This window comes from Sminthopsis crassicaudata, chromosome 2 (genome assembly GCF_048593235.1).
Source record: "Sminthopsis crassicaudata isolate SCR6 chromosome 2, ASM4859323v1, whole genome shotgun sequence".
In the NCBI taxonomy this organism is placed as follows: Eukaryota; Metazoa; Chordata; class Mammalia; order Dasyuromorphia; family Dasyuridae; genus Sminthopsis; species Sminthopsis crassicaudata.
In genome coordinates, this window is record NC_133618.1 from 616,826,732 (window position 1) to 616,848,472 (window position 21,741).

The 21,741-nt window shown below is 37.2% G+C and overlaps 1 protein-coding gene across 2 annotated transcripts in view; it reads left to right on the top strand.

The window, feature by feature from the left end:
• Positions 1-21,741, top strand: part of ANTXRL (ANTXR like) — an 83,623-nt gene that overhangs the window by 16,312 nt on the left and 45,570 nt on the right. The window contains exons 2-9 of one of the 2 annotated variants that reach the window (XM_074296146.1): positions 5,090-5,161; positions 5,760-5,831; positions 9,530-9,611; positions 10,064-10,097; positions 11,737-11,816; positions 11,949-12,017; positions 12,894-12,974; positions 13,416-13,476. In XM_074296146.1, coding sequence (XP_074152247.1) covers positions 5,090-5,161; positions 5,760-5,831; positions 9,530-9,611; positions 10,064-10,097; positions 11,737-11,816; positions 11,949-12,017; positions 12,894-12,974; positions 13,416-13,476 — 551 coding nt within the window. Of the gene's footprint in view, positions 1-5,089; positions 5,162-5,759; positions 5,832-9,529; positions 9,612-10,063; positions 10,098-11,736; positions 11,821-11,948; positions 12,018-12,893; positions 12,975-13,415; positions 13,477-21,741 lie in introns of both variants that reach the window. The other variant, XM_074296145.1, reaches the window with a different exon arrangement.

A 21,741-nucleotide genomic window follows, 5' to 3' on the forward strand; every position in this document is an offset into this window, starting at 1 on the left:
GTGGTTCTACTTGTGTGGCCCCAGACTCATGAGGCAAGTAGTTAATGGCACTCATGGAGAGTCTGTGGTGCCCTATGCTTACGACTAACTGTCAGGAGATCTGAGTTTGAATCCAGCTCCAACACGTACCTCCCAGGTGAAGAACAAAATGAGATCCTGTATGCAAAAGGGCAATGTGGATAGAGCACTGATCTAGGAATAAAATCCTGCCTCATTTACCAACTATATGATTCCAAGAAGTCACTTAATTTCCTTATGCCTCAGATCTGTAAAATAGGGACAGAAAGCGCATTTTCCACACACAGTTATTGTGAGGATCAAGTGAGGCAATATATGTAAAGTACTTTGGAAACACTAAAGTGCTACATAAATGCTCTTTGTTATTATTTTAGAACTTTCAAGCAGTATATAAATGTCAGCTATTATTATAACCAGCTGTGTGACTCTTGGCAAACTTTTTTTTGCTTCATTACAAAATGAAAATCGTAATACTTGTACTACCTCCCTCATAGAGTTGAATTAAGGAAAAGTTTTTATATATCTAAAAAGTCTATATAAAAGTGAATTATTCTCTCTGTCTCTTTGTCCCTTTTTCTCTCCCTTTCTCAATCAAAAACAATGAGGATAAAGAGCAGCCTATTAGATTTGGTGTTAAAATATTGCTGGTGACTTTGGAGAGAGCAGTTTCAATGGATTAATGAGATTGATATCCAGACTATAGAGAGTTATTGGGTGTGATTAAAGGAATCAAAATTTTTAGATCCTTGATGAGTCATCTAATTTAATTCCCTTATTTTACAGATGAGGAAGCAAGGCTCAAAGAGGAAAATTACATGCCCCAGATCCCATAGCTAACTAGTACAGAGCTAAGGTTAGATGCCCCCCCCCAATTCCTCTGACTCCCAATTCAGGGCTTTTCCCTGGACAAAGTGCTGTCTTTTACTTTTGGCCTAAAGAATATCCAAAACAATGTAGTTGCAAGCCATGTTATAATGAGGTTCTGGAGTACAGCATGATACTCTAAAGCTCATTCTAAGTGAACACATAGGAAAAAAATATCTGGCTTCAAACTTGTGGGGTCTGCTCCTGAAAAAGAAAAATCAAACTCATTGCATGGGAATGTTCTTTCTTACTCTTTGTTCAGCCTCATCTATTATGAACCTTTCGTCTTGTTTTGGGCGCCATAGTTATCTCAGTGGGATTGAAAGGATCTTTGCCAAAGTAATCTTTTCATAAAATCTTTTATTTTTAGGATTAAAAAAATCTAATGAACTTTAGTAAATATGAATATTTCCATATGCAAAGAACAGAAAAGGACTGTATTTGGCACCAATTTTAAGAGGACCTCAGGGCTGAAAGAGACTTGAGGTCATTTGGTCCAACCTCGCACTCAATGCAAAAATTCCCATTATAAGAACCCTGTTGGATATTTTCCTTCTGCTGGAACAGTTCCAGAAATGGGGAGGTCATTACCCCATGATGCAGCCTATTCTATTTCCAGCTAAGTCCAGCTGGTAGATCATAAGTGAGTTGCCTTCCTGTAATTTCTCCATATCAAATCTAACATCTCTTGGGAGCTATACAGAATGAGTCTAGTCTTTCTTTGACATTATGACATTTTCAAGGTAAAATAATCTTGTCCCATTTGGTTCTTCTCTCTTCTGAGTTAAAACTCCCCAGCTCTTTTCACTATTCTTTCATGTCTCTCTACTTCCTTTTCATTCTTCAGTCAGTTTACTTTTCATCCAGTCAAGTTAGTATCCTGAACTGACCCTCCCCCACTCACACATTTGCTATCCCCACTTCCACCATTTTGCATATATCTGGAATAGTGTCATGCAAAATTCTCCTCAATGCTTGCCCCACTTTCACAGAATATTAGGTTGGGATAAAAGGAATGAAAATCTTAGTTTTTCCTCTCATCTGTATTTGATGTTTGCTTTCCTCTGTATGGTTCCACTTCAAGTCTTTTAGAGGGCAATAGGGGAAGGGAGGAGAACAGGAAAGAAAAATAAATTATGTTTAAACAAAGAAGCTAATATTAAGCCCTATATTTGACCATTCTTTTAATGGGTGTTTAACATACTTTGAAATGTAAGCTCTTGAAAAGGTAGAGTCTTATTGCTTTATACAGAATCAGCTTCTAGAATCATTCCCTTACATGAAGTACCTTTGGTGAGTTACCTCAATTTGGAAAAGGGAGACAACAATATTTGGACCATCCACCATAGAAGGCTATTGTTAGACTTCACTGATGAAAGGCAATATGGGTAATGGTTAGGGCATCTGACTTGGATTCAGTAAGACTTGATTCATCATATCCTTTTATGAGAGACAAACAAGGGTTAAGTTTCCATAGAATGGTAAAAATACAATTCCTCAGAAACCATGAGCAGACAATGAGAAATACTGAAAAGCTAAGCTTCCACAGAATATTGTAAGCCTCAAGGTAATGGAAGATAATAAGAATCCCTGACCACTGAGCTTTCAGGAGAGAAGGCTCATTTGGCTTCAAGCCTTTGATGAAAATGTCTGGGCTAAAAACTGGTTTTAATTGATTAGGTTCAAGAACCTGGAAAGCCTCGTGCATATAAGCTGACACACCCCAAATAGAATTAGAACCTCATTAATTGAACATGGGATATATAAGGAGGGAGAGGGAACTTGTTTAGGAGTAGCATGTAAGAAATAATGTAACACAAAAGGGAACTAACTAATCCATTCTTTGGCAGAGGGAACTGTGACAAACTAACAGTATAAAAGTAGTCTGCTTCTGTATCAAGTGTTCCCTTTTCCCATCAAAGTGCAAAGCCTGCTCTGCCAGAAACATACAATCCTCTGGACTTTCTTTCTCGATAAAATTTCTTGATTAGCACTTTGTTAACACTGTCTCAAACAGCAATTATGTGACTTTGGTCAAGCCATCTCACAGATCTGTGCCTCAGTTTCTTCATCTATAAAATAAAGGGGCTGGACTTGATAGTCTTTTGAAGTTCTTCTAGCCTTAAATCTATCATCCTTTGACTTTACAAAGCATAAAATAATATATAAATATCAGCTTTCATTTTGTTAAGCATTTAGTGAATGTTTAGCGCATTAAATTGAAGTTGGCTGATGGTCATTCAGGACATATTAAATAAAAGAAACAGGAGATTTTGCCACCCACATATTTTAGGATAGCTTTGGGGGAAAGCCCACAGCAAACTGAGATATTCTGGGTTCTCTTGCTACCCTTTATGATTTTAGGCTAGAAAAAATTTAAGGAATAATTATAATAGAGAAAAGAGCAAAGTTAGCTATTATGTGTAAAGGGTCTATGTCCTAGTAGATAGAATGCTGCACTTCAGACATTTAATATCATGGACAAATTATTTAAATCTCTATTTGTCTTAGTTTGGGGCAGTTGGTGACCTAGTGGATGGAACACTATATATGGGATAGTGTATAGAGAGCTGATCTTGTGGTTAACTCCTGAGAGTTTAAATCTTGACTTTGATATACACAAACTGAGTGATCAAAAATAAACATCTTATAATTGCTCACCGCCTAAGACAACTCTAAGAAGTTAGCAAAATGCTTCCGTAGAGGGAGTTTACACATTAGTAAGTAGATTGCTATATGAATGAAATCATGGGTTTCCAAAACACATATGGGTATATTTTCTTGTGTGTATGTGTGTTATTATTTAGTCATGTCCAACTTTTCATGACTCTGTGGACTAACCGTTCATAGAATTTTCTTGGCAAAGTTGCTGGAATGGTTTGCCATTTTCTTTTTCAGTCTTATACAGGCTTGCTTTTGCAGCGACTTGCTCAAGATCATACAGCTAGTAAGTGTCTGAGGTCACATTTAAACTCTAGTCTCTATCCACTGTGCCATTGACTTGTCCCATTTATAATATTCATATATTATACTTATGAATACATACTTTAATGAATAAAATTAACTAAAAATATTTATTAATCGCTTATTATGTGCCAATCACTATGTTAAACCACGGGAGACAAAAGACTATTTTTACCCTTGAGGAGCTTAAGCTTCAGTTGGAGACATTATATATATTTGGGAGTGATAGCCAGGTAGTTGATCCAGAAAGTTACAGAGGGGCCACAGGATTATAGACTGAGAAATCCCATCCTGTTTTAATGTTAGAATTAATTTGATCATAGTTCATGATTCCAGAATTAGAGAGAGAAGAGGGCAAGAAAGGGTAGGAAATGAGGTTGTGGAGGAAATGTATGGAGAGGGAAAAATGAAGGGAAGCAGCACAGTTAGGACTTTTCTAAAGTATCCATTTATTCATTTTACAAATATTTATTAGGGCTTAACAATGTGTAATATACTGTCTTGGGCTCTAGGAGTAAGAGGATAATAGAGGTAAATATGACATGGTCATGATCCTCAGGGAGTTTCCAGTCTCTGAGATAAAATGAGTGATTAACAACATAGAAAGATAGATATCCCCGTGTTAGATTCTGTCAAGTTCACAAATGTATCCTAAGGTTGGAAGATACTTGTTTATTAACTCACTGGGCTGGTTGTTAGGAGGCAAGCTGTGTGATCTTGGACAATTGACTTAACCTCCTTGGTTCAGTTTCCTCATCTTTAAACTGGGGATACTTTCAACTTTTCAGTAATGACTTGAGGGTAAGATGGCATCATGGAGTAAATCATAATGAGTTTTCTGATGAAGGGACCAATCTCTTTTGGTCTTTTAGAATCAAGGTATTTGTAATCTTGCAGCATCATTAAGTGGAAAGATCATTAGGTCAAAGAACCTGGGTTCGAATCTCTACTATATATTACTTTTGCATCCTTAGGCAAGTAACTTTATCTCTCTAGGCCTTAGTTTCTTCATCAATAACCTAAGAGGGTTGAATTAAATAATCTCTATTTCAGGTATATTCAGGATCAGCCCATTTCAGGTATAAGTCAAATAATTCTGTCATTCATTTCTCCTCCTAGAAAATTATTAAAATTAAGGACATTATCATGGCAAATGACTAAAACAGCATGAAATGTAGAAAACCAATGATTTCTAGATCTTCTAATGAATCTCATAATCCAATTTATCACTATTTTTGTTTAGGTCAGGCAGCGTGAGACATCACTGGACAGAAATTTACTCCTTTGTTGAAAGTCTGGCTGAAAAATTCATAAGGTAAAGTTTCTCAGAGTTGAAATCAAATTTTCCATTTCTTTGGAGGTAACATTTATTTCTTCATTATACTACATAGAGTCATCCTTTAGGTGGGATTGAGCCTAGAAGAGGGCTCTTGAGACAAGTAAGGGATGAGGAGAAGGCTCGAAGGAGTGATAGGTAGCAGACTGAACCAGATGCATCCCTTAGAGAATACATTTAAATTGCTATAATTATTAGAGAGCACTTGAGTTTTATTAGCAAGGGTCATGATGTAGTGGTGATGGTAATAAAAAAGATGGCATCCAGGGAAAAATAATGTCCTGCTCTCTTTTCTGAGCCCAATTCACTCTGTACTGTACTAAAATTCAAGATAAGTTGGTTGCAGGGAGGAGAATGGGAAGATAGATGGAGGGGAAAATAGCTTTGTAGACATCTTTCTCCTTTATCTAGAATCGAAATGGAATGGAGTCAAGAAAAACCGAGTCCCATCCATCTTACACTTCCTATTACTAATCATTTCAAAGAGGTGGATATCAGAGGTAGAGGTGATAGTAATTTGTCTTTTCTGTAAAATGTACCAAACATAATATTATTTTTCAAAATATTTTATTTCTAGCCCAATGTTGCGGATGTCTTTCATTGTCTTCTCCTCTAAGGGAACTACCATCATGAAGTTGACAGAAGATAGGCAAGTATTCCCCTCAGCTTCATGATGTTCTTGGTCATATCTACATGGGATAATTCAGCTGGAGAATTGAGATAAAAGGCTAAGGAAAAGTAAAATCCAGATATTTTTGAGATAAGGCAGAAGAGCACCTATAGGGCTGACTAAGCTCTGAGCAGAATTGAGAAACAGACAAAATTTGTCTTCAGTACCTCTCATTTATTTATTATCTCTATAGACTGCCAGTATCCCTATCAGGTTGAGCAGTGAATTTTAATGATTCAAGTGTTTGCTTCATTCTTTCCACCACAGCCAATTGAAAGTTCCCATTCCTCGATCACATCTCCATAGGAGTTTCTATCTGACAGGCAAATACTAGTCAACATATTAATGGCTTTATCCCTTTGAGATAGAGTCTATATCTAAATCCCAAAAACATAAGCAGTGTTTGTTTTGTTGGTTGTTATTTGAGGGGATTTCCCTCCCAACTGTATATTAAAGTCAAAAAGCATTCTAAAGTATTCACTATATGACAGATACTGTGCTACAAACTAGTGATGCAAAAATAAAAACAAAACCTACCCTTTAAAGAACTTATATTTCATAAGTAGAGCATGTAGAAAATGATGTATATAGATAATTAAATATAAAATCCATATGAAATAAGTTCTGGAAGATGTTACTAGCTACTGATGCTTTCTAGAGGAAAAGGTACAAGAGCTTTTAAATATACAGGGGATTCTGTTACCTGTGTGTGGGATCTAGAAGACCCTTACCCAAAATGACTACTCAGAGACCACTCAAAGTAGAAAGCAGAAAGATTGTTTATTAATCCTCATGAGGATGAGCAGTTCTACCAGGAGATAAGGGAAAGAGAAAGCTCATGGTAGGAGGGCTAAAGTAGTAGTAAAGATACATAGCTTTTATACAAGAGATTACAGCACAAGTAGGAGAACATTGAGAAGGGAGGGGGGAGGCATCTAATTGGTTGTTGCTATCTAGAGAAATTAAAATGGAAGGTTTCTGTTTCCCCAAAATCATCTGATTTCTAGGAAACAGAAAATCAGGCCTGCAGGCTTTAGATTATCAGGCAGACAGTGGTCTAGCTAATAGACTAAATATCAATAAATGTCATCAGCTCAGGTTAAGTAAATGTATTTATAGCTAGCCAAGGCTCAAGTAAATATGGGCCTGCACATATTATATTTATGCAGGTCATAGGGGAGACATAGAAATAATGAAAATAAAATACAGAAAAAGAATTCACACATTCCTGTAAGATCTTCACCTTATCTCTCTATTCCACACACATAAGATAAGGAAGGAGGGCATTTTGTGCTTAAGGGACAGTTTATTGAAGATTTAGAGATTGAAGATGCAATCTCGTGTACAGGGAACAAGCAAACAGGTGAACTAGAACGCCGACTGGGTAGAAAAGAGAAGCATGCTGTTCATTGAGCATTCTTCACATATGTCAACTGTGTGGGTCAGTTCATTACTGGCTATTACAATAAGCCTGGAGAGAGAGGTCAAAAACCAGATTGTAAAGGGCTTTAAAAGCCAATCAGAATGATTTGTATTTATCTGAGAGGTAAGACACAGCCAGTGAAGTTTCTTGAGCAGAGGAGTGACATGGTTGGATCTATGCTTTGGGAAGATCACTTTGGAAGCCATGAGTGGATGTTTTGAAGATAAAGAGAGACTTGAAGTGGGAGACAAAGTAGGAGGCTATGGGTGAGGAGATTTTTAAATTTTAAATTGACAATACTTGATTGATAATTATTGATAATCAATTGATATTAATTAAATGTGAATTGTGAGGGAAAGTAGTTGAGGACAGCAAGGATCTTCAGAGACTGGTTATATGATCATGTCCTTCACAAAAGAAAGAATTGAAAAGGAGTGATCCCTTCTCTTTACAATCTTTCTACTGTTTCTAACAGTAAAGTCGACCAGCTCTAAATTCTCTGGATGGTCCATATTATCCATTCATATTGACCCAAATTCATAGGCCCATAAGATTGAGAACAGGGAGGAATTTTAGAATCCTACATTTTGAGCTGCATAGCCCCTTAAACATCATCTGATCCCCCTTCCCTTCATTAACAGGGGCAGTGTGGGCCCCAGGACATACAAGCAATGAGTATTTGAGGTCCTCTGACTGCAGATCCAGTGGATTTTCCATCTCATGCCTTTGCTTTCCCTTACACAAACCTCCCCTTTGCCTCTCCTGGCAGACAGAGCCCCGGCATATGTCTCAATCTGTTCATTGAGTATTCTTCATAGATGCCAACTGTGTTGGCCCAGATCATCATTGGCCTTTACAACCCATGTGCTTTTAATAGAAGCTGACAAAGTTTATGTTGCTGCTAACAACCCAAGAATTATTGCTGAATGGTACTTATATTTTACAAGAAAGTTCGGTTTTTCCAACTTGGGGTGATTTACAAAAACTGGGGCCATCTCCAGTCATTCTGACCTTGCCTCTGGACCCTGATGGCTCCAGAAGGGAGAGAGAAGCTGATGATTTGGCACAATCCTCCCCTACTTAAATCCAATCCACTTTAAAGTCATGGCAAAATCTTCTTGATGGTCTGATCCTTTTCAAGAAGGAAGGACAGACAACAATAACAATTTGTCAATCAAGGGAGCTAAAAAAAACCCACCTTGGCTGAAGATTTGCATGGCTTTATGGAACAAACCTAAGTGAGGAAAGGTATGATGCCGAAGAAACTCAGACTTCTGGGATTGAAGAAATAATAAGTGAAATGGGGAATTGTGGGTTAGGGATGGGAGGAGAATAGTGCAACAAGAAGAGAGAAATAAGGGAAGCACACAGGAATGAAAGCTTCCTGAGGTCAGAAACTTATGTTTTTTGTCTTTGCCCATTGCCTCAAACACAGTGCCTGACACATACTTGATGCTTGCTAAATTTAAAAAAAAATGTTTTTTTTTAATCTAATCCTTTCAGCTAAATTGTAATTACAAAGGACAACATTATGAAGGGAAAAGAATAAGCACTTATAAGCATAATGATAATAATAAATAATAATACTAGCATTTGTTACAATGTCTTCCACATGGCAGGCTGTATACTTAGTACTTTTACAAATATTTAATTCTCACAACAACTTTGGGAGTTAGGTGCTATTATTATCCCCATTTTACAGCTGAGGAAACTGAGGCAGATGATTGAGTGACATTCCCAGAGACACAGAAGCAGTAAATGTCAAGGGCTGTATTTGAATTCAGGTCTTCCATATTCCAGGCCCATGGCTCTATCCACTATGTCACCAACTGTCTCTAAAAAACAATCAATATCATAGCTCATTATTTGTGGCCATAGAGAAGGAGATGAAGCACTGCTTTTGATGGTCTGCAGCTCCTAGACTGGATGTAGGATGGTCTTGGTGGACCCTGAAGGATGTCTTCACAGAACAAAGCAATTCCTTTGTGGATGGAAGAAAAATAAAATTAAGTCCTCCAACTTTGAGCTCTTTTGTCTACTTCAACCTTGCCTCCTCTCTCTAGCCCCCTTCTATCGTGCAAGCATGGACTGACTAGGAACCAAGAATAAAAACCTTCTTCGAAAATACTGCAATCATTTGATAGTATTTTTTCTATCTAAGTGGGTTTGGGACAACACGTTTATTTTGTAATGCTTCAGGGTTAAAAAAAGAAGCATTTTAAAAAAACCCTTAAATTGTATTTCTTTGTTTCAGAGAAGCAATACGACGAGGTCTAGAGATCCTTCGGTATGAAGTACCTGGAGGAGACACATTCATGCATAAAGGATTTGAAAGGGTAGAGACTTCAAGACTTGGGGGATTTTATTATGGGTTACAAATTCTACTTTTATTGCCTTTGTTGGATTTAATTGATGACTTAAAATATTTCTTTCTCACCCTCCTCCTTCTCCTCCTCCTTCTCTTTTTTCTTCTCACCTTCCTCTTCCTCCTCTTCCTCCCTTCCCTCCTTCTCCTCTTCTTCATTCTCCACTTCTTCCTCCTCCCTCCTCTTCTTCCTCTTCTTCCTTCTCCTCTTCCCTCTCCTCTTCTTCTTTCTCCTCTACTTCCTCTTCTTCCTCTATTCCTTCTTCACTTCCTCCTCTTTCTCCTCCCTCCTCCTTCTCTTCTTCCTTTTCCTCCTCTGGTTTCTCCCCTTCCATTTACTCCTCTTCCTCCTCTTCTTCTCTTCCTCCTCCTCCCCTTCCTCCTTCTCTTCTTCCAACTTCTTCTCCTCCTCCTTTTTTATAGGCAAATGAGCAGATTTACCATGAAAACTATGGAGGTAGGACACCTGTATGTTTCTTTGTTATTGTTCTCTTTTCCTGGAAGACATACTTTTCCTGCCTTTGAGCTTGGGTTAAGCAGTGCCAAAAGGAAAAAAAAAAAAAGGCAGGGTGTTGGGTTCACAGGAGTTCAGTTGACAATAGCCAGTTTTGATTTTTAAAATTTGTTCCCAGCTGCATCAGATGCATTCCTGTCTCTCTAATCATAAAGCATGTCCATTGTTTTTGAGTTCTGTTGACCTAAGTGTTTATGGCTGTGCCATCCTCATAATATAGAGAGCAGGATCATTTTAGTAGAAAGCTGTCAGAATCAATGGTCCCCTTAATTTTAGACTATGCTGGTAACAGTATTTGAAAGATTAAAAAAAAAAAAGTTAAGGGAGAGGGAGAGTGGGAAAGGGAATTTAACTGATACTGAAGTCTGGACATGTCCTCAATGTCCTAGATAAGTTAACCAAGTGAATGGTTCCATACAAGATTATATTTGACTTTTTTTCACTGAATTCCTTGGACAACTCAAAAGAATATGTCATCCTTAAACACAGGAAACAGATTGTAATTCTGAAGGAAATACTGGTGAAGAATTACATAAATAGAACCAGGCATTTTGTGGAACTTTGAATGAAACATTTTACAATGCAACTTGGCCAGTGTGGTATTTTCTTTTTGGGGGGAGAAAAACAAAAACATTGGCTCTGAAGTCAAAGGACCTGGGTTCAAATTGTAGCTCTTGATATTTCCTAGCTATGTGAACTTGGGCAAGTGAATTAATCTCCCTGATCTAAAGTGCCTTCTCTGTTTTGGGGGCTTTGGGGGTGTTTTATTTGTTTTGTTTTTTTTTTGTAAAATAAAGTGGGGGGAAGAGAGAAGGTTCTAAGCTCAATTGCCCCTAATGTTTGTGATCCTAAAGTCTAATCCTTTACAACTGAAAAGATTTCATATTCCCTTCCCAGCACAGATTTAACAACAAAAAATGGTAATGAGCTAGTTTATCCATAAGGTTTTACTCCCACCATTCAATCTCTAGTTCATAACAGTTTGTGATAAATGATCAGATTGTCTCAGCAAGTAAACCCAAAATTTCATTTGAAAAAAGAAATAAAGGAAGACTCCCTCTGTTCACTTCAACTGGCATCACCAGTGTTTTGTAGGTGGAACGATAATTGAGTCTATATAGAGAGTATTTCTTAGTAGAAAATTGGTATAATATATCTCTTATGCTACCCTGTAACCAGAACCAGAACCAGGAGAGAGTGAACAGGGCTGTTTTGAAGATGCCATATTTAGAGGGTGCTGACAGCATTTACAATCCTTCTGCAGCATAAAAACATCAGAATTTAGCACCTACTTAGCAAAAGTAAATAGTTAAAATAGGAAGTTTTCAGATGGTGGACTGAGATGGACCTCTTCTCCATCTCCTCCCTCTGCACATATTAACTTCCCTCTCAGTTGCCTCTTGCTGGTGTCCTTAGGTCTTTATCTTCCCACCCTGGGTTGGAGTGTCACCTTGTACAATCATCTGAGATGCCCTTCATACTAATTGTCCTATGCATGCTCTTGGTACTTGTCCTACTGCCAAAAAAAATGCCTAATTATAGCCCTGTGATGATGTAACCTCAGTCATCCCATTGTTCACAGGTCTCCACACTGCCAGTGTAATCATTGCTCTGACTGATGGAGAGCTACAGGAGGAGCAATTTTATTTTGCAGAGAAAGAAGTAAGTATTATTTACCACTGGCAGCAGCAATTCCATCCATTTCATTACAATTTTTTAAGCTCCAAATATTGTTTAAATTTCCTTCTTGAGCTTCAAACTTCTTGAGCTAAATGAAACATTTCTTTCATTTAGGCAGACAGAGCCAGGGCCTTTGGGGCGATTGTCTACTGTGTGGGAGTAAAAGATTTCAACGAAACACAGGTAACATGGAACTAAAGTCCTTGAGTTCTCCATCGTCGGTCTAGACGCTCACACAGCAGAATGATAATTACTTTACTGAAGCATTCATACTCTCAAGAGTAACTTTTAAAAATACTAGATTTATTTACTCTAAGAAAGACAGTAAGACTTCAAGCCTACAAGAGTGATCCATAATTCCTCATGAGTAAATTAGGAACTTTTGGAAATTGCATTAATTCTTTCTATGGAAATCAAGTAGATGCTTCAATAAATCTCAGAGTTTAAGTCAAGAGTGGACTATGGTACCTCAATTATTATTATTAAATTTTGTTATTGTTATTAAATTATTAAATTTTCATTGTGTGCATTTACATCTTGGAAATCAGCATATTTGTATATGAAGATGAAAGAAATTCATATGATTCATTATCAAGGCTTGATTTGTTATTTTGTTGATTATCTAAAGTCTTGAAAAAATGTTAATGTTAAAAGTATACTCTATGTACATGCTTTTTAAGAGTCTGGTTGTTAAACATTCACCTCCACACCCCTGGTTACACGGGACCTCATTTGCCTATTAGTTCAATCCCAATTTGGACAGGAATCTCTTCTATAACATTTCTATTATATTTCCTTGGCTGTAGCCTGATTAAACAAAGCCCAAATCCAGGATTCTAAGGAAGGGAATTTGTTCAACTGATAAATATTTGAGTAATTAAAAAAAAAGGCTTAGTATTGGAGGTGAAAAAATAAATAATATCCCTAAGGGAGATAAATTGGATAATGATAGAAAACAGGCTATAGCTCTTAGTAATTAATACTAAGAAGGGTGAATTCCACCAACACTTGGGCATTCACTCTAATTTTTCTGTGGACTCATTGTTCATTTCTTTGCAGCTGTCAACCATTGCTGATAGCATTGACCATGTGTTTCCTGTTACGGGTGGATTTCATGCCCTTCGAGGTGTCATTGATTCGGTGAGTATGAGATGAATAAAGATGTTGGGCTTTCCTCTTTCTTTTGAAAAAACAAACCCCCATTTTCAGAGACATAATGAGGGTAGGGTTATCAGCCTTTTGCCCAGGATATTACATTTGAAAATTGATGATAGTTCTGCAATCCTTTTGCAGAAGAGAAATGAAAGCCTAGAACTACTTAGCAAGAAAAAAGTCATTAAAATAGAAAGTTTCCAGGTGATGAAATGACACTTTCCTGCTCTCAACAAGCAGCAATCTTTCATCAGTATCTTGGGACTTTCATTCTCCCCATCAGAGGATGCTGGGCAGAGCCTCAAGCCCTCCAGCTAATGACTTGCTTCTTGCTGCTTGCTCTGGGTCTGGTTTGGGTACTTGCCCAGGACCCAATTCTTCCTAATTTTGGCTCTGATTGTTTTATACTCACAACTATTTGCTTCCTAGATCCTGAAGAAATCTTGCATTGAAATCTTAGCAGTGGAGCCATCAAGTGTGTGTGCAGGAGGTGAGTTGTATCATTGAAGCTATGAAATTACTGCAGAGCAAAAAGACCATAATCAATACACATAATCAATGCACTTCATGGGTAACTGGGCAGAAGTAACAACAACAATAATAACAACAACAACAAATAACTGGAGTACCTGACGATTATAAAATTTGTGATACCCATTATCCTATTTGGTCCACATCAATCTTAATAGGAGTGCAAATATAATTATCTCCATTTTATAGATGAACTCGAGATTAAGAGAAGTTAAGGAAATTGACTGAGGTCATACAGATAGTGAAGGGAGAGAGCCGAGGTTCAACTCATACTGTCTGGCCCCCTTTTATTATCCACTCGACTGCCTGATTTGATGAGAGATAAGTGAAAAGATATTTGGGGATCTGAGATTAATGCTTTTTCCCTAAATATCATGAAGGAGCCTAAGGTGGGACTGCTTTGATTTCTTCTGGAGCAGTCTTCAGCTACTTCATGATGAGGTAATAATGATTACATGACTTTAGGAGGGAGTTGGGAGAATTGACCTTTTTTTCAATCCTGTTTTCAATAATTAGAACATCAATTACAGAGCACTATAATGGCAATAGCATCTGAGTAGGAGCCAAGAAAAATTTGGATTCAAATTCTCACTGCTGTAGTTGTATGACTCCTACCAAGTAATTGCACCTCAGCTAACCCTCAGTTGCTTCAAATGTAAATGGGGATAATAAGACCTATAGTATCTATCTCATTGGGTTGTTGCAAGGATCAAATGAGTTAATATATTTGTGGCAGTTTCTTTGGGCTCATTCTTCCAGTTCCTACTCCCACACCCTTTAATGAATAGTGTCCTCAGTTGACTATTTCTCCCCTCAGGGTTCTATCATTGGGTAAGTTTGAATAATAATGTTAAAACTATTACTATTATTCATGAATTAATACTGATTAATCAATTGCTTATCAATTAGCTCTTACTAAAAGATATTTCCTGGGAAAGTACATCAAGGACAGAAGTTACCAAAAACATCTCCCATTAGAGAAATACAAATTAAAACAACCTTGAGATGTCATTTTACATGCACCACATTGGCTAAAATGATTAAAAAAAAAAAAGAGGAGAATGACAAATGTTGGCGGGGATTGAGACACTAATTTATTATAGCTGGAATTGTGAACTGATCCAACCATTTTAGAGAAAAATCTGAAATTATACTCCAAAAGTTATTAAACTACTTTTAATCTTTGACTCAATATTACCACTATTTGGTCTGTTTCCAAAGATAATTAAGGATAAAGGAAAAGAACTTGTATGTTCTAAAATGTATAGCAGTTCTTTGTGGTGGCAAAAACCTAGGAATTGCAGGGATGTCCATCAGTGGCTGAACAATTTATGGCATGTGATTGTAATGGAATACTACTGAGCTATAAGAAATGATGAGTTCAATTTCAGCAAAACGGGGAAAGACTTGCATAAAATAATGGAGTGAAATTATCAGAACAAGAGAACTTTGTATATGGAATAACAGCAATGATTGACAAGAGTCCCTCCATTTTACACTGGCCTTTTGCAGACCAGACAGATAAGATATTTACTCAACTTGGAAAAAGAATGTGTCTCCTCAGGGATTTATGGTCATTACATGCCTTTTTTGTTGGGTTCACTTACCATACCTGTTTTGGATTCCTTCTTCTCTACCCCAGACGCTACTTATGTTATTTTGGGTTGAAAATGGTACAGAATTGTTAGCATCATTAGCAGTTTGCTGTAGTTTTGTGGGCTTAGAATAGCCTTATATAGAGTTGTTTTGAGCTGGCATATTCTTAAAATGTGCAAGACCAATCAACCTTCATGTTAAAACTTGGCTGTGGCTCTGTTATTATAAAAGGAGTATTTACAACCGGGCAGAAGATTTGGACAGACTAGACGTTTAGAATATCTCTCTCCAGTGGAATTGGTGCATTGGAAAAATTATAATCAGAGTTTATTAAAGCATTCTATGGGGGATTTATGTGATACATTCAGATAATCTGAACGCTGCTCAAAAACTGTCTCCTAGCAATACAACCACAACTTGGCAACGTTATCTTGTCCCATTTTCGTGAGGATGAACCAATAAGTTTGAGGCTAAAACATTGGTCTTTTAGGCAAGATGTTTTAGGCAGGGAACATACTTGGAAAGAAGTTTTATTGAATTGTTATTGAAGCTATTTGAAAGGGAAGGCATATTTAGTATGGAATGGAAATGTTGCAATCACTATAAAAGATTTCTTTCTTTTCAGTTTCCAGTTTCCTCACATGTAGAGTGAGGGGGTTGGACTAGCTGCTCTCTAACATTGTGTGATTAATTCTTGCCTTGAAAATCTGCTTTACTACTTGTTGTATCTAGCTCATAGATTTGGGGAAAAGGTAGAAAGATCTAGGAAATAAACTCCGGGGGAAAAACCAGGAAGAGCGTGTGCTAGAAGAAGAGAAGGATCTAGAGAATATCAGTTCTATAATTCAGAATTTTACTGGGTTCTAGCTGCTTTGGGCTGAACTCAATGCTATTCTCATGTTTTGATCGTTTTTTTTATTATGTTCCCTGGGAGAGAGGCTGCATTTGGGAAATCTCTAGGTCCTGTGTTATTATAGTATGGTAGAATTTCCTTGCCTTGAAGTTCCTTCTGCTGATGAAATCACAGGTCTGGTACCTATCCCTAAAAAATAAATAGAGTCAACATGATTATTTGTAAGAAATTTTAGTGTCTGGTTGGTTCCCCAGACAGGTGGCTGGTACTACTTCAAGGATTGATTAGAAATAATTAAATAATTATAAATAGAGGAAGAAATTCTTAAGAAGTTATTCAACATTTACTCAATTTGGTTTAATTCATCAAATTTTTATTAAGCACCTATTGTTTGCATTGTCCTTTCTTTGGCTTATTCTGTTTTGTGTGGACATAGTAAGATAAACTGAGCATTGTGAAGTCACTTTCCCCATCTTAATAAAAAAGCATCTGCCAGTATACAATGTACTCTCTGCCCCTTATTAGTGTACTAGATAATAAAGATATTCTTCCTTAAGTGATTTCAATATCTTTTCTGTTCTAATTTAGGACCATTTTATCTAATTTAGTTTTCTAAGTAAGAATGCCTCCAAAGTATTTTCTTTTTGTTTTTAATTTTTAGTAGTATTTTATTTTCCAAATACATGTAAAGATAGTCTCCAACATGAATTTTTGTAAGATTTTGTGTTCCAAAATTTTCTCCTTTCCTCTCTTAGACAGCAAGTATTCTTATATAAGTTAAATGTATGTTAAAAATAACATATTTCCATGTTTGTCATATTATGCAAGAAAAATTAGACCAAAAGGTTAAAAAATATAAAGAAGGTGAAGATACAATGCTTTGATCCATATTCAGCCTCCATAGTTTTCTTTCGGGATCTGGATGGCATTTTCCATCCCAAATCCATTGGAATTTCCTTGAAACTACATTGTTGAGAAGCTACATAAATGATCAATAGGAGGTAATTTAAAAAGCACAAAAATCTAAAGGTTTTCAGAAAGGCTTCTTGAGAAGATGGAAAAACATTCTTCAGGCTTAACAATCTCATAATATGTATCTTCATCAATTTCTTCTTTCATTTATTCATCAAGCATTTATTGAAAACCTACTGTGGGCAGACTCCTAGATTAGGCACTAAGGGAGGTAGAAAAATGAATAAGATCCCTACCCTCAAGGGTATCATAGTCTAAATAGAGAAGATGGAGCATATAAATAAAGAGTATAAAATAAATGTTATGAGTTGTAACATCAATAAGATCTCAGACAAGTGAGACATTACTTCCCCTAAAAATAGTGATAGCTTATAATATTTATCTTTTACTTTGTAACTAAATCCCAAGAGTTTCCTGAAGCATATAGAGATCATAACTTGCCCATAGCTAGTAAGAGTTCTGGTGGGATTTAATACACATCTTTTGATTCCAAGCCTTGGTCTCTATATATTTTGTCATACTGCCTACTATTAATATCAGTCATTTATTAAGTACCTACAATGGACCAGATACTATTAGCTAGAGAGACTAAATGAATTATATGTCCAGGGTCTAATGTGCCAAACAGCTAATCAGTAAACAAAATTTTTTTCTGCTATACTCAGCTAGAGTATTGAAATTGAGAGTGAGAAAAACCTAAGTTCAAATCCTATCTCAAACATTTACTCAAACAAGCCACTTAATCTGACTGCCTCAGTTTCCTCATGTATAAAATGGGGATAATAATAGTACCTACCTCAAAGTAGTTGTTGTGAGAATCCAAAGAGACAACTCATACAAGGCATATTGTAAACTTAAATGTGCTAGATAAATGCTAGCTTTTTTTGGTATAGGTAAAATTCCACAGTGCTGAATTCCAAAGTACCCTCAAATTGGCAGTTATGGCTCCTGCTAGAAATCATATTCCCAAGCTGAAGAGGTGAATCTTTCAATCAACATATATCTCTTTGGCACCTTGCTAAGCACTGAGTATACAAAGGGGTTAGCTAGATGGAATAGTGGATAGAGTGTCCAGCCCAGAGTTTCTTGAGTTTATCTGCCTCAGTTTCCTCATCTATAAAAGGAGTTGGAGATGGAAATGACAAACTATTCCAGTATCTTTGCAAAGGAAACCTCAAAATGGGGTCAGGAAGAGTTGGATCATTTAGTTGAAACTATGAAGAAGGTGGAGTAGAGGAAAATAGTACTTGTAACTTGATACAAGAGAAAAGAATTCCTATCCCCTAAACTTGGCTCAACATCTCTCTCCCTTCTGGGTTCTGAGAGCTCAGTAATAGCAGAGACAGGTCCTTTTTCCTGTTTTCTGTCTCTAACACTGAGCATGCCACCTGGGTAAAGTAATGGAGTAAGTGCCTGTCCTAGAATCAGAAAGACCTGAATTCAAATCCAGCCTCAGACATTTAACTATAATTAATATTAATTAATAAGATTATAAGGACACCCAATGACATTGAAATACATTTATTAAGTTTTTTAACACATTCACAGATTCCAAGTTAGGAAAGGGATAATGTCTCTTTATAAGTTTGGAATGAATTCTGTTTTGGAGATCACATACATTTTTGCTAATTATAAAATACTTGTTCTTTAGTCATTCAGTCAGGCTGATGCTTTGTGACCCCATAGACCTCAGCATGTCAATGCTACCTGTGAATTTTTTTGTCAAAGATACTAGAGTAGTTTTACATATTTTACAGATAAGGAAACTGAGGCAAACAGGATTAAGTGTGTTGCACAGACAACCAGTAAGTGCCTCAGGCTTGATTTGAACTCAGAAGTGTTCCTGGTTCCCCTCCACGCTAGGTATTATATGTTGTATTTATTATCTTTATCACCCCCTCTCTTTTTTCCCCTGTTTCTCATGGACACAGTCTCCACCTTGCCATTCTTTTATTAACAATCTTCACACTGTTATTTCAAGTCTTCCTGCCACTGTGATGCAAGTCACTAGGCAAATTCTTCTGATTGTCGTGAATGTCATTTCTGCTGCCATCTCTTCAGTCTCAGCCTTGGATTTGGGGTTTTTATGGGAAGTCACTTAGAAAAGCTTCAGCTGACTGAGCCAGTGGGTTGACGGTAGATGACAGCCATCTGACACCTCACATTTTCTGACCCTATAAATCTGTGGTGCTTGTTGGTGGGAGGGAGGAAAGGCTTCATCTGCTTCTGCTGATTTAAAGTGACCAAGACATGCTGCCTGGAAATAGGCTATCAGGGTGAGGCGGAGGGGCTCCCGCTCCCTCTCTGACAGCGTCATTGTTTTGATTATGCTCGTGGGACACAGATGTAATTGAAAGGTTTTGCTGAGATGGGGCATCCAAGCAGCCGTGTCAAATCCCAGGTGAGGATGCAAGCTGTCAGCTTCTCATCAGAGCCACACAAGCGGAGCCGACAGCCCAACTTGGGCACACCAGCTCCAGCCCACCATCTCGCTGCCAGCTCTGCCCAGAAATTTCACTGCTGACCTTTTTCCCTTTGCCGGCTTGTCAAAAGCTGCAAAGAACAGTCTGACAGTAACTCAGGGAGAAAAGAAGGAAGCCAGAGCCAGGACCCCAAATTAGATAGAATTAGCCATTTCAAGCATCCATCAGCTAGGATAAATTAATGGGCAAGAACATCTGATGATGCAGGGTGGGCTGCAGGGGAGGGGACAGAAAAAGGAGGAGAATGATTTGTGAAAGGAGGAGGGGAGGGACAGAGCATGGGGCGACCCAATAACGAGACTCTCTCTATTGTCTGTGTATTGATGGAATTTTCCCTCATTTGTTACATTAAAATCTTGATTAATCAGAATAATGAGGAGTTTGCTATTAATTGGGAAGGAAAGAGAAATGCTTTTTGATTCCACCTCTTGTTGCAAATCTGTCCAAAACGCACCGAATTCCCAAACTGGTAGCAATTAAAGCTAGAAAGGATGTGCCATCATCTAGTTTATTCCCTCCTTATTTTGTAGATGGGAAAATAAGGGAGAGAGTTGAGGTGACCATCCAGAGTCACCCAGTGTGTTAGTGGTGGATCTGGGACTGTACAATCTAGGACTGGTCGAGGTTCTTGGCTAAATGGGTATTCCTTTCTTTGATGATGGGAGATGTTACAGATTCTTCTCTGGGTCACTATTGGGAGCATGAGTGATTGTTGTTCATGATTAGAGATAATGACAGGCAGAGGAGTATATTAACCTCAAAACATCCCCTCTAAGTTTGTTTTATGACTCAGTCTCTGATTTGTGGCTTGCTTTTTTCTCCTAAAAGAGGAGTATGGAGAAAATGAAATCTAGTTGCAGGTCTTTTAGTCTAATTCATCCCTTCATTCAATAGATAATTATTGGGTACCTACTATGCACAGGGAGGCAGAATATGAGAGCTGAAGGAAACTTTAGAGATGCTGTAGGTCAGCCAGTTCCTGAACCAGTAACTGAACCAGTACTAGAACCCCTCAGCAATATTCTGGATAAATGATAATCCAACCTCGACTTGAAGACTTCTAGTCATGGTGACCATAATTCTTTTAAAAGCAGCTGATTGTCCTTTCAGACAACTTTGAAATGCAACAGCTCTGACAATTTCAGACAATTCTGTTGTTCAGCCATTTTCACTTGCACCTGACTATTTGTGACCATTTGAGATTTTCTTGGCAAAGATACTGGCTGAACTGGTCTGCCTTTTTTTTCTAGTTCATTTTACAGATGAGGAAACTGAGGCAAACATGGTGAAGGGACGTGCCTGTAGTCACACATAAATAATAAATATTAGAATTTTTTTATTTTTTAATGTGAAGCTCAAATGTGCCTCTTTGTGGATAGGCAAGTGGGTCCAGCTGATAGGGTGCTGGACTTGAGGTCAGGAACATCTGAGGTCACTAAGCCTCAAATACTACAGCTTTTTGATCTGCACAAGTCATTTCTTTTGTTTGCCTCAGTTCCCTCAACTAAGATGGAAATAATAATAGTGCTCATTTCCCATGGTGGTTGTGAGGACCAGATGAGACAATATTTATAAAGCATTTAACAGTGCCTGAGGGCACACAGAAGGTGCCTAAGCAAATGCTGTATAAATGCTAGATATTATAACTTATCATCATCATCATTTATTTGTTTATTTATTATAATTTCCTCCCTTTGTTCCTAAATCCAGATTATTGAGAAAAGTAGATTAAATCTTATCTCCATTGCATGTGACTTTACAAATACTTGAAGTTAGTTATTATGCTCTCCAAAATTCTTCTCTTCTCCAGACTGAATATCTCCATATTATTTATGGAATGGTCAATCATATCTTTATCTAGGATAATATTCTTTTTTACACTGGTTATAGTCTTTTGGATATGCTCTATCACTATCCCTTCCTAATATAAAATGTGCCACCCAAAAATTTAAAAAAATATTCCATAACAGGGCTGATCAGGGCACAGAACAGTTGTATCCTCACCATCTAAGTTTAGGAAAAAAATGCCATTCTTATTGAAGCCTAAAGTTGCATTTATTTTGGTTGCTATTCCACTGTTGACATTCTGAACTTAAAGTCTACTAAAATCTCAAGATTATTTCCACATAAATTTACCTAAAGCTATGTCTTTCTGATTCTTTATTTGTACTCTTAACTTTTTTAAACCCAATGTTGGGATTTTCCATTTACTCTTCTCATATTTTACTTTATTTAATTTGATCTTGGATCTTGACAGTCAACCAACATGTTGGCTTTGCATTACCTGCAGATAGAAGTATGACTATAGTGTTGTCTAGAC